Source organism: Poecilia latipinna, unplaced genomic scaffold (genome assembly GCF_001443285.1).
Source record: "Poecilia latipinna isolate Pla-1442-1.1 unplaced genomic scaffold, P_latipinna-1.0 Scaffold242, whole genome shotgun sequence".
Classification (NCBI taxonomy): domain Eukaryota; kingdom Metazoa; phylum Chordata; class Actinopteri; order Cyprinodontiformes; family Poeciliidae; genus Poecilia; species Poecilia latipinna.
In genome coordinates, this window is record NW_015112858.1 from 70,743 (window position 1) to 83,129 (window position 12,387).

The following is a 12,387-nucleotide window of genomic DNA, read 5'->3' on the forward strand; positions in this document are numbered from 1 at the left end:
CCATATTTGAGGAAATTCTGAAAAAATAAAGTCCACTCTTCTTTTAATTGCTTTATTTTTATTTAGTTTGTAGGGTTTCATTAAAGTATTTGCATGCAAACTCTGTTTTAAATCCAGACTAGAATGTTTTCCTTTTATGTTTTCACAATGTAAAGCACTTTCAACTGCCATGTTGCTGAACCTGCTATGCAAATAAACTTGCTTGGTTTTTAATTTTTACCAAGAAATTACCTAGCAGAGATTTTTTCAGGGTAGATTTCTATCTGCTTTTGTTTCATTTGGTTTTGGTTCCAGGGAGTAAAAATAAAAGGAGGAGGAAAAACTATTCCAGAAAACTGCACAAGGTCCTAATATGTATTTTAATGTACCAGGCCAGTAGAAAGGATCATGTAGCAAAACAGTTAGCATAACAGGAAGTTATGATATTTTTTTTTCCAAGTTCCAAAGCAGGATTCCCTCTTTGCTCTCTCCAGGTGCCTGAAAGCTGGCCTCACGATGGATAACGTCATCGTGGAGGCTTTCCTCGCCAGTCTGTCCAACCGTCTCTACATCTACCAGGAAAATGACAAGTAAGCCAGATCCAGAAAAAAAATCACCCACCTAGTTGTGCTGAAACGGAGTGTTTAAAGTCCTTTCCTCCCTTAACAGGGATGCTCACCTGATCCCGGACCACACCATCAGAGCTCTGGGCCACATCGCCGTGGCGCTGCGCGACACGCCCAGGGTGATGGAGCCCATCCTGCAGATCCTGCAGCAGAAGTTCTGCCAGCCACCTTCGCAGCTCGACGTCCTCATCATAGATCAGCTGGGCTGCATGGTGATCACAGGCAATGTGAGAGCTGACAGGTTCTTTTCTCGCCTCCAGTCACAGAGAAACTGCTGATTCACCGCCGCGAACCGTGATGTTAATTATTCAAATAAATGGATTTTTGCACATAACCAAAAAAAATGTAAAAGTGAGTCATCACTTTAAAAATTGACATTTGTAGGAAGTCAATTAGTCGCTCTTGTTTCTCTTTTAGCAATACATCTACCAGGAAGTGTGGAATTTGTTCCAGCAGATCAGTGTCAAAGCGAGCTCCATGGTTTACTCCACCAAAGACTACAAAGACCACGGTTACAGGTGAGGGGAACCTTGGCACAAGTTTACATCATAGCTCTGATGGTTATATGCAGGACAGTTAGTTTTTCTTCCATTATGCAACGCAGGAATATTCTCACGTTTCCCCTGATGACCACAAATTTTAATGCATTTTTTGGGGGATTTCATGTGATTGACCAACACAGAAATGTGAAATGGAAAGAGAAGGACACACAGTTTTAAGCATTTTTACATCTGAAAATCTGTGGTGTGCATCTGTAAATAGTAAAGTCCAGTGCAACCAACGGCTTTAAGATGTCACTTAATATAGAGGTGCAGACATTTCCTTGGTTTTGGGTGATCGGCCGATACATGTGAAGCCGATCTTGTCCTCCAGTCATATCTGGCTCACCAAAGGTCTGATGAAGCTGCAGTTTCCAAGCCCCCACCCAGATCCTTCAGACTAGCCAGCAGTAATTAGCAAACACCTGGAGGAACTGTACATCTGCTAAGCTCTTTCTAGGAGCTACTTTTCAGAGCAACGCTGGTAAAAACGTTGTTAGAATATTAATAGATGGTTAATGATATTGTGATGACTTCCTGAAGGCAGAGCTTCAGAAAAAGTAGGAGTTTCTTAAAGAGACAGAGGCCCAATTTCAGGACATTAAATTATAAAGCATAATTTAAGTCATATTTGTTACATACAGAATTTTTATAACAACTAAAGTCAACATAGTTACTTGATTGTGCTATAAAATGGCTCTATGTGCCTGGAAAACACAATCCTGCCCCTTTAAAGATCCTCAAGTGTTTAATAAAAACTACCTAAATGAAACATAAGAGACAATTATAGATTAGATGTTGCTGCTTATTTACCATGATGTTATAAATCTGTATGCTGGACTTTGATCCTACTTGCTTCCCTCCTCTTTGTGCAGACACTGCTCTCTGGCTGTTATAAACGCTCTGGGTAACATAGCAGCCAACATGCAGGCCGAGCAGATGGTGGACGAGCTGCTGGTCAACCTGCTGGAGCTTTTTGTGCAGCTGGGCTTAGAGGGGAAGAGAGCGAGTGAGCGGGCCTCGGACAAAGGCCCGGCCCTGAAGGTACGCTTCTTATAAACATTTACACTTAACATTTGAACTCTCACAGTGAGTCCATTTTACTGTTTTCATCCAACTGTCATGCGAATTTTGAGCAAAACTATTAAAATATTGCAAAAAAAAAAAAATCCAAATAAAGCACCTTTTCATCAGATGTTGATGCTATGTGTGGCTCTAACAAGCAGGACGTAGAGGTTATAAACTAGCATGAATCTCACATCTCAGAAAATTGGAGAGATTCCTCTTCTCTGAGCTGGAGATTTGGATTTAGAAGTTTCTCAGAGTTTCATACCTCTAGTAAAGCACAGAGCCACCAGTGGAGGTGAAAGGTCGCCACGTCAAAACTTAGTCATTACTTTTGTTTCCATCTTTCCTTTAGCACATTAACTCTGTTATTTTGGAGAAGCCAAACTTCAAGCGAGCGTAAAAACTTTTCTGCTAAACTGAGGAAAATGTCTCCAGTTTTGCAGTTTCCACTATCCTTTTCAAATGTGCATTAAAACATTGAAGGAATCACAGTGAATTTTGACTTTATTTAGACTTTACATGTGGAGGAATTGTTACAGTAAAGCCATCTTTAATACCCACCGGTCTCAGGGCTGGCCTGCACTCACACTACTGGGTCTAATGGGAATAATGATATCTTCTTTCTAATATGAATCATTTTTTTTAGATTAAAATGATTCATGAAATCAATTTAAAATCCCGTTTATAGTTTTCATACAGACATCTTACGGAAATTAAATGATTGTGTGACAGCTCTTCACTAAGACTGAGGCTAAAGATTGGTTATGTCAACGCTAAAATTTGCAGCTTTAACTTACTACATCCCAGCAATGTAACTGTGTTTTGTCTTTAATTATGTCGTCTTTGAATATCTTTGAGCTGGAAAGCAGAAACGTGTCTTTTTTTGTTTCTCTGCAGGCCTCTAGCAGTGCTGGAAACCTCGGCGTCCTCATTCCGGTAATCGCCGTGGTAAGTGATCCAGATGTTCAGCTCTTTGCTTGTTTTGTGTTTTTTTTTTTATCTTGAGGCAAAACTGAAACTGAAAGCTCCTTTTCTCACTATGCTGAATGCTAAACCTCCAGGTATACTTATGGCCGTTTTGAAGCATAATTCTGTTTTCCATGCTAGCTGACGAAGAGGTTGCCACCAATAAAGGAGGCAAAGCCGCGTCTGCAGAAGTTATTCAGAGACTTCTGGCTCTACTCTGTCGTCATGGGATTCGCAGTGGAGGGCTCAGGTACAATACATTTACTCAACCCTGCTTGTAAATCATTTATGTTGTCGTTCACCTTTTCCAGTATCATGATTTTTAGTATGGCAAGCTGGAAATGAACATTTAAACATTCACTTAAAGTTTTGAATCTTTTCAGGCTTTTATCAGAGAAATTAGAGTGATACATTGGCATAAAACCTCAGGTAACATTAAAACTAGCGATACAGTTCATAGCAACAGAATATTTGTTACTTTTTTAAATTATTATTTTAAATTTGTGTTTTGATAAGGCCCTGCAAAAGATAGTTAAGGGAATTGAATAGATTAATAGAGAATCTCAACTCTCTGGCCAAGTTTTAGTTTCAATCTGTTTAAGGATTTTTCACACTAATATGTCTAATCTCTCAGAAAAAATACTGTCTTGTTTTGTCTGGAAGCTTGGGCTAAGCAGAAATTCTCTCTGGGCTTCAAAATGTCAGGAAAGTGTCACATTTTGAAAGTGGATTTTCATGACTTTGTAAGCATCTGAGGTAAATTTAAGACAAACTAGCTTTTTGTGTCTACCACACATGGGGAGTGACGAACAATAGTGACAGGCAAAAGTCATCACCAATCGAGGTGAAAATTTATCTGTGGTCAGGTCAGCATTTATGAGAATGTCATTGTTCACTTGGCTGGAGGAGAGCTACCGATTGTCGCCCCTAAGCTGCATAGGAAATGAATGGAGATGGAGCCTTTAAGTGCAAATTTAAAAAACCTTAAAGCTGAAGAGAAGTACAAAGCTGTTGCCAAGAGCCACAAACAAATCCCATGAAATTTCACAGTTTTTACTATTCTTTATTCTAATACAGCAGGATGGGAATGTTGTAGTTCTTTTTTGTCTTAAACTTCATTCATGGTGGCATTAAAAAGGTCTTAAAAAGTCTTAAATTTGACTTGCTGAAACCTGCAGATATCGAGAACAAGAATTATTGTCTTTTTACACAGAAAGTTTGTAAATCTATTCTTTGTGCTCCACTCAGCTCCTTTTTCTTTCCCTCTGTCCTTGTTGAAACAATCAGGTCTGTGGCCGGAGGAGTGGTACGAAGGAGTTTGTGAAATCGCAACCAAATCGCCGCTGTTGACGTTTCCCAGCGGGGAGCCTTTACGCTCCGAACTTCAGTATAACTCTGCGCTGAAGAACGACACCGTCACTCCAGTACGAACACACTCACACACACACACACACACACACACACAGAGGCAGGTGCACAGTTTTCTGACTCTAGCTGCTATGTTTCAGGCGGAGCTGAATGACCTGCGCAGCACCATCATCAACCTGCTGGACCCGCCTCCAGAGGTGGCCGCACTCATCAACAAGCTGGACTTTGCCATGTCCACATACCTGCTGTCTGTCTACAGGCTGGAGTACATGAGGTAAAACGATGCCTCCAAAACAAAAGGACTTCTAATTTTTACTATGGCTGAAATGATTAATTGGATTAATCATTAAACATTGATTATTGAAATAATCGTCCCTTAATTTAGCGATTGATTAATCGTTAACCAGAGCATATAGACTCAAAAATAGATAAGATAATCAGAGCAGTAACTAAGACAAAACTGTTTAAAATACATATATATTACTCAAGTGGCATAGTTTTAGTTTCACTCGGTTTAAATGAATGCTATTTTATTGCATTTTAGGCAATAAAATGTTTATTGTCTTGTTTAAAACAAGAACAAATAGTTTGTTTGCGTCTTTAAATATATTTCTCACAGTGTATAAAAAAGTCTCAATGGTTAAATAATCTGTAGACTGTGGCTATTTTTTTTATCTGATTAATCATCAGAATTATCGATTACTAAAATAATCGGTAGTTGCAGCGTTGTTCTTTACATGAGTAACATGACCTCACTCCATCTTTGTTTTTGTTTATCATTATGTTTAGGATGCTGCACTCTCTGGACTCGGACCGCTTCCAGGTCATGTTTCGTTACTTTGAAGACAGAGCGATACAGAAGGATAAATCTGGTAACGGCCACAGACAAGGAAACTGTTCTGACAGAGAAATACTGTCCTTGGTGTATTAAATCCATATTTTTCCAGGTATGATGCAGTGCGTGATCGCTGTCAGTGACAAGGTGTTTGAGGTTTTCCTTCAAATGATGGCTGAAAAAGTACGTGAGGCTTTCCACTCTTTCAGAACCAAAGCAACTTATCAAGCCTGATGTCTGCATTACATCGATAATTTCAAACCTCGTTAGAAAATGAACATATTTTTATAATGCTATTTGTTTACTGTTTCTCAGCACAGTCCGTTTACCATATTTTTTTTGTTTAAAAAGCCTAAAACCAAAGCTCACGAGGAGGAACTGGAACGCCACGCTCAGTTTCTCCTGGTCAACTTCAACCACATCCACAAGCGGATCCGCAGAGTGGCCGACAAATACCTGTCTGGTCTGGCTGAAACGTAAGACAGCTCCGATCCACCGGTTCTTCCTCTCAAAATGACTTCTTTGTCTTTCATAAACACTCCAACGTCTCTCCCCTCAGCTTCCCCCACCTGCTTTGGAGCGGCCGGGTGCTGAAGACCATGTTGGACATCCTGCAGACTCTCTCCCTGTCCCTCAGTGCAGTGAGTGATGATTGTTTAATCCGTCAAAGCAGTGTGTATCTGTGAATCTGTACCAAGGTTTTATGAGTGTTGACGGTGTGTTGCAGGACATTCATAAAGATCAGCCGTATTATGACATCCCTGACACCCCGTACAGAATCACTGCCCCGGACACATATGAAGCCAGGGAGGTAACTTTTTGTTTTAACTCATCTTGATGCAAAATAAAATCCCAAAAATCAATTCTGAACATGTTATGTTAACGTTTCTCTCTATATTTAGAGCATTGTCAAAGATTTTGCTGCGCGGTGTGGAGAAATCCTTAAGGAGGCTATGAAGTGGGCTCCGTCTGTAACAAAGTCCCACCTACAGGTAATATTTCTCCTCTATCGTCTTGAAGAGTGCAGCACAAAGCAGTTCTACACAGTTGAAACTAGAAGTTTACATACGCAGAATAAAAAGACACATGCGCTGTTTCCTCTCGCTATTTGAGGTTCAGTCAGACCAAATGACTCCTGTTCCAGGTTATAGTTTCTAAAATTATTTCCGTTTGCTAAATGTCAAAAAACTTGGTGAGAACATTTTTTTTAAGAAATGTTTCTTTATTCAGATTTAGATTTTTTTTTAAAGAAAAACTGAAATTGAAAGTATCTGTAATAAGTCCTTATACTTCTATATTAACGGAATATTTGTATAAGGTCTAGTGAAAAAGTAAATTTTGTGCCATTTCTAAATGCCACTTGTCAATCCTAAGAAATGTTAATGTCAACTTAACATGTCCAACATGAGAGAGACTATCATTTAAAGTTTGAACTCCCCGTTTCCATGCGGCGTCAGGAGTACCTGAACAAACATCAGAACTGGGTCTCGGGTCTGTCCCAGCACACGGGTCTGGCCATGGCCACTGAAAGCATCCTGCACTTTGCTGGCTACAACAGACAGAGTACCACTCTGGGGGTGAGTCACAAACTGACTTCTTCATTTAACTTGCTTGAAAGTTGCATAACTGGATCATTCTGACCAATCAGACAGATGCCTGTTTTATTTTCTTTTACTTTAAAAATGCAAAGAGAAATTTAGAGGTTTAAAAATGGGGAAATAAATGGAGGTCAAGAAAACAACCCTGAGGATGCCAGGACTTTAGAAGATTTTAGTTATGACATAATGAGTATGGAGTTAATAAATGATCATTTCAATCCCTTTCTCCATTAGTCCACCCAGCTGACTGAGAGGCCAGCCTGTGTGAAGAAGGATTATTCCAACTTCATGGCATCCCTGAACCTACGGAACAGATACGCCGGAGAGGTACGGTCATCCGCATTGTGTTGAATGCCATGTAATCCAGTATTGCTTATCGGACCGATACCGATATGTTAAAAAAATGACTAACATTGACCAATATCAATGGGAATGCAGGTATTTCATGCATCACTAGATTTATAAATCTGTTTAGCTCTTGTTAGAAAAATTAGGTGTGAAACTACAGATGTACAAAATGGCGAAGAAGTGAAATGACAATTACTGCAGGTCTGGCTCTGTGTTGTAGCAATGAAGAGCCGACATGCTTCTGTATGAAATGAGCTTCCAATTTAAAGAACTTTCTATAACCTTTGTTCTTCCTCTGACTTTATTTCTAAATGCTTTAAACGAGCAGTATTGTGTAAAATTGACTTTTTTAAGATTTCCATCATGTTATAATGTAATTCCCTCATCAAAAGCATATCTCGATATCTTTCATACCTTCATGTCTTTAATGTATGTTTGAGAAACCCTTTAATCTTGCTTGGCAACCATTCAGTTATCCAAAACACCAGGGATGCCCAGAGCAGCCCTCCACTACTTCAGACTAGCCAGCAGCAATTAGCAAACAGCTGGTGGAACGTTACATCCTGCTGAGATCATCATACGAGCTGCTTCTCAGTGGAACGCTGGTTAAAAAAAATTTGTTAAAGGGTTAATGGAGAAGCCATGTTGTGATGACTTCCTGAAGGTGGAGTTTCAGTAAGAGCAGGAGTTTCTTAAAGAAACAGAGGCCCAATTTCAAGGTGTTCAACTATGAAGTCAAATTTCTTTTAGATCATTTTTGATATAAATAGCATGTTTATGATAACATTATGTTGTGTCTCACACAGAAAAGTAAAGCAAATCAATATGAAGTGTGAAGGAAAACAATGTGCTAATAAAAACTAATCTACGAAACGTTTAGGACATTTGACTTGGCGTATTAAAGTTTTGATTGCCTGTTAGCATTAGGTTGGGTTATGTTTCCCCTCTGATCTTTGCAGTGTTTTTTCTCTCTGTAGGTTGCAGGAATGATCCACTTTGCGCAGGCAGTCAGGGGCCAGTCGGATCTGACCCGGATCATGATCAAGCAGATGGAGGAGGCTCTGGACTCTGCTCAGCCTGAGGCCTTCACCGAGGCCATGTTCAAGCTGGCCGCGTTGCTCATCAGCAGCAGAGGTACCACTTTATCGGTCTGTTATGTTTTTATGTTTCCCGATGCTCTGACTCAGCTCCCGTCGTGTTCCACTCTGTAGAATGTGACCCGCAGCTCCTGCACCACCTCTGCTGGTCGCCCCTCAAGATGTTCACGGAGCACGGCATGGAAACAGCCATTGCATGCTGGGAGTGGCTGCTGGCGGCGCGTACGGGGGTGGAAGTACCGGTACGCTGTTCGATGTGTTTGACCTTCTCTTGTTTCCCCGCGTTTCGTTAGCATCGTCTCTTCACGGAGCCGCATCTTCTTCTTTTGCCCAGTTTATGCGGGAGATGGCGGGAGCGTGGCAGATGACGGTGGAGCTGAAGATGGGCCTGTTCTCCGACGCGCAGGTGGAGGCCGATCCTCTTGCTGCGTCAGAGGAAAGTCAGCCTGTGCCCTGCCCTCCAGATGTCACCCCTCACCACATCTGGATCGAGGTAAGAAAAAGTCCCCCCAAGTAGACATCCCTGTTTTCACTGTTTTGCCTTTTATGTCAGTAACTTTCGTTCTTTTTTTAATTTTTTTTATTCCAGTTTCTTGTCCAGAGGTTTGAAATAGCCAAATATTCCAGCGCGGATCAGGTGGAGATCTTTGGCAGCTTGCTGCAGCGCTCCCTGTCCCTGGGCGTCGGGGGATCGAACAGCGGCTTGAACCGCCACGTGGCTGCCATTGGACCACGTTTCAGGTATGGCGCATCCTTCAAGGCTGTTACCCCCGCCTTTCAAATTCATACTGCCTGAACAGAAACTGCATTCTGTCAACACAGAACAACAACAATTGTTGTATTTCACTGGGATCCAAAACGCTAATAGCAAATTTGGTAGAAAGAGAGAAAAGAGAAAAACAATTAATCATGCAAATAGAAATGATTGAGTTTGTTTTAATCTATCATGCAGTTAACTGATTTATTGCTTGTGGCGACCTAAAAGAAGCCCCAGAAATTTGCAAAGGTGACGCCTTTCTTTGACCCTACATAAAAGGGATCTTTACAAGTCATTTTATTTCTTTATTTACCTTCTTTCAAAGTTAGTGGGTGCTGCATAAATGAGCTGAGTGTGAAGATTTGTAGAAAATGACTGGAGTTGATGACGACAGGCGTGTTTGTTGGTGTGTCAGGCTGCTGACTTTAGGTCTGGCTCTGCTGCACTCTGATGTTCTCACCAACTCAACTGTGAGAAACGTCATCAGGGAGAAGATCTACTCCACAGCCTTCGATTACTTCAGGTGAGATCTCAGACGTCGGCTGACAGATTGGCTGCCAAAGTACAATAAATAGATTACCGTACTTGGGAAATAGTTGTTTAATTCTATCATAAACTTTTCAAAACTAGAAATAATTTCAGAAATTATATGTGAATCAATAAATGTGTTGATTTCATTTTAAAAAGTAGAAATAATTATTTCATGACTTTATGCAATTTTTTATGTTTCTGTAAATTAATTTACACTTCTGAATTTATTTCCAGTTTTAAAACCATTTATGACCCATTTAAATAACTATTTATTGCAATTTGGCAAAGAACTTTTGTTAACTTTTAATTAATATAAGTTTCTTAGTGAACCTACTAAAAATACAAGTTTACCAAGTAAAATCTTGTTTAGTTTTTAGTGCAAACGTCTCAGTTCACTTGAAACAAGACAAAACTTACATATGAGTAACTTTTCAGCAAGAAATAAAAGCTGGCAGATAGTTTCACTTCTATCATGGAAAAAAATATCTTGTTATAATTTTTAAAAATCTGCTAGTGCAACAAGTACATTTTAATCAGTGTTGTAGAAGTATTAATTTAAAACAAGTTCTTATTCCAAGTGCATTAACATATTTCCACTAGAAACTAGAGCAAAATTACTTGGTAAGATTTTGTGTTTTTGCAGTGAACTAATTATTTCCAGCCTTATTTCTCTGGTTGGTTCATGTTTAGTGTCATTTTCTAACCTGTTACGCCCACATAGCGTCTCTCCTCACATGTGCCCAGCTTGGTTTATCTGGTGAGCGTCTCCTTATCGACGGACTCTTTCTGATGTTTCACAGCGTGTCTCCGAAGTTTCCCACCCAGGCCGACAAGCGTCTCCGCGAGGACATCTGCATCATAATCCGCTTCTATGCCAGCATCCTGTCGGATAAGAAGTACCTCGCAGCGTACCAGCTGGTCCCACCCGGTGAGCTTGGTACTACCTCAGCCCCGAGCACTCTCTCTGCTGGGATATTCGGATCGCTAATCGTGTCCAGCACTACTCCGATATCGATCTTAAGTAAGCCTAAAGCGGTGGAGCTCGGGCTGCGCTGCAGCAAAGGGGGCATGCTGTCACGCCTGTCAGATTTGACGCAGCTTCTCCTCACGGTGCTGTCCAGGTCTAAATTTTCCAACTTTCATTTTCAAATTATTATTTTTTTCTCTCTCTCACTTTGGGTTTTACTTTGAACACAGCTGTGAGGAAAAGCCCAAATTTGGCATCAGCGTCATGATGCATGATGATTCATCATCAAGCCCACCCATCCGCCTCTCTCCTCAACCTGATCAGTTTGGTCTGAAAAGAAGAAATCCTAAAGAGTTTTTTTTTTTTTTTTCTTTTTTACTTCCACCTCAGAAAAATCCTGTCCACCTCATTCTAGACGATCCAGAAAAAAAAAAAAACATGGTTTCATTCTCATACACATCAACCCGCTTCAGGTAGATTAGGCCTCTAATCCCAGAACCTGGATCAGATTTTCTACATCTGACCGAGTATCAGTGGATTAAGGCGACTGCTGCCTCCATTTCCAATCAAATATCCCGTTTACAAAGTGCATGACCATCGCAGCAGAAGAAGCAACACAACTCATCACGCTTTCCAAACAAACCTTCATCATCGGCCATGTTGTTTGTTTGTTTATTGTTAAAAAGTTGCTATTTTGAACCAAATCACATTTTTTTCCACTCGAAAACCATGTGAATTAGTTCAGAATACATCTACAAGCTAAGCTAAATCTTGTAGATTCAACTTGTGGTCCTAAACCACGCAGCTCCGGCTTCGTTCGGTCCTGATTCCGTTTGTCTGTGGACAGATAATCAGGACCCGTCCTTGAACAGCCTGTCGGTGATGAACGCCGCCGACCTGAGGAGCAATGTGGACTCCAGCTCCCGATCCCAGCAGAGCGCCCAGGGCTGGATCAACACCTACCCTCTGTCCAGTGGGATGTCCACCACATCCAAGAAGTCAGGTACAGCGTTACCAATAGCACAAAGGGAACTAATTCAACCTTTTCATGCAACGCAAACCATCACCTACAATAGTTATGTTTCCTTTGACCATATATTTGCACAATTTGACATTTAGAAACTATGTTAGCTCAGTAGAAACACACCAATTGTGGGGAAAAAAAAAAAAAACTCTAGTTTGCCGTTAGGATGAGGTGGTTTTTCGACCATATCAATATTGGTGCATTTTGCAAAACTGCAGCGGGAACACTCTATCATCACACGACGCAAACAGATGAAGAAGACAGGAAGTATCTGGAGGATGTTTTTTAATGACTTGTTGTGTGAGGAAGCTTATTCATGTGTGGTTTTAATTTTCATTCCATTTATTTGTCTATTTGACAGGAACAAACAGAACGGATCAACACTGCAACTGATGTGTTGCAACAAGACAATATAACTACAGCTAATTTGCAACTCCAGCCTGTGGTTGGGCATTAAGTTCCTTATGTAATGAAAACACCACAATTACAAAACTGCGTTTTTCCAATATTAGCCGAATATAGACAGAGATCTGCACTTATTTGTAATGGAAACACAACTTATAGTAGGAGGTTCATGGTGTGGCATGTTTTTTAGTGACTTACTGACGTGTAATTTTAATTACCTTTCTTACTCAGTGGAAACACCGCAATTGCAAATTTGTTTTGTTTTTTGTGTGCACGCAT

The 12,387-nt window shown here is 40.5% G+C and overlaps 1 protein-coding gene across 2 annotated transcripts in view; it reads left to right on the forward strand.

Moving 5' to 3' along the window:
- Positions 1–12,387, forward strand: part of pi4kaa (phosphatidylinositol 4-kinase, catalytic, alpha a) — a 31,728-nt gene that overhangs the window by 10,046 nt on the left and 9,295 nt on the right. Inside the window, exons 15-37 of one of the 2 annotated variants that reach the window (XM_015032454.1) lie at positions 474–569; positions 649–832; positions 1,023–1,123; positions 2,020–2,188; positions 3,110–3,160; positions 3,320–3,428; positions 4,466–4,602; positions 4,687–4,820; positions 5,336–5,418; positions 5,494–5,564; positions 5,733–5,857; positions 5,941–6,022; positions 6,109–6,192; positions 6,284–6,373; positions 6,839–6,958; positions 7,214–7,306; positions 8,305–8,461; positions 8,539–8,666; positions 8,759–8,917; positions 9,014–9,165; positions 9,597–9,704; positions 10,513–10,733; positions 11,527–11,682. In XM_015032454.1, the coding sequence (XP_014887940.1) occupies positions 474–569; positions 649–832; positions 1,023–1,123; positions 2,020–2,188; positions 3,110–3,160; positions 3,320–3,428; positions 4,466–4,602; positions 4,687–4,820; positions 5,336–5,418; positions 5,494–5,564; positions 5,733–5,857; positions 5,941–6,022; positions 6,109–6,192; positions 6,284–6,373; positions 6,839–6,958; positions 7,214–7,306; positions 8,305–8,461; positions 8,539–8,666; positions 8,759–8,917; positions 9,014–9,165; positions 9,597–9,704; positions 10,513–10,733; positions 11,527–11,682 (2,810 nt within the window). The remainder of the gene's footprint in view (positions 1–473; positions 570–648; positions 833–1,022; positions 1,124–2,019; positions 2,189–3,109; positions 3,161–3,319; positions 3,429–4,465; positions 4,603–4,686; positions 4,821–5,335; positions 5,419–5,493; positions 5,565–5,732; positions 5,858–5,940; positions 6,023–6,108; positions 6,193–6,283; positions 6,374–6,838; positions 6,959–7,213; positions 7,307–8,304; positions 8,462–8,538; positions 8,667–8,758; positions 8,918–9,013; positions 9,166–9,596; positions 9,705–10,512; positions 10,734–11,526; positions 11,683–12,387) is intronic. The other variant, XM_015032455.1, reaches the window with a different exon arrangement.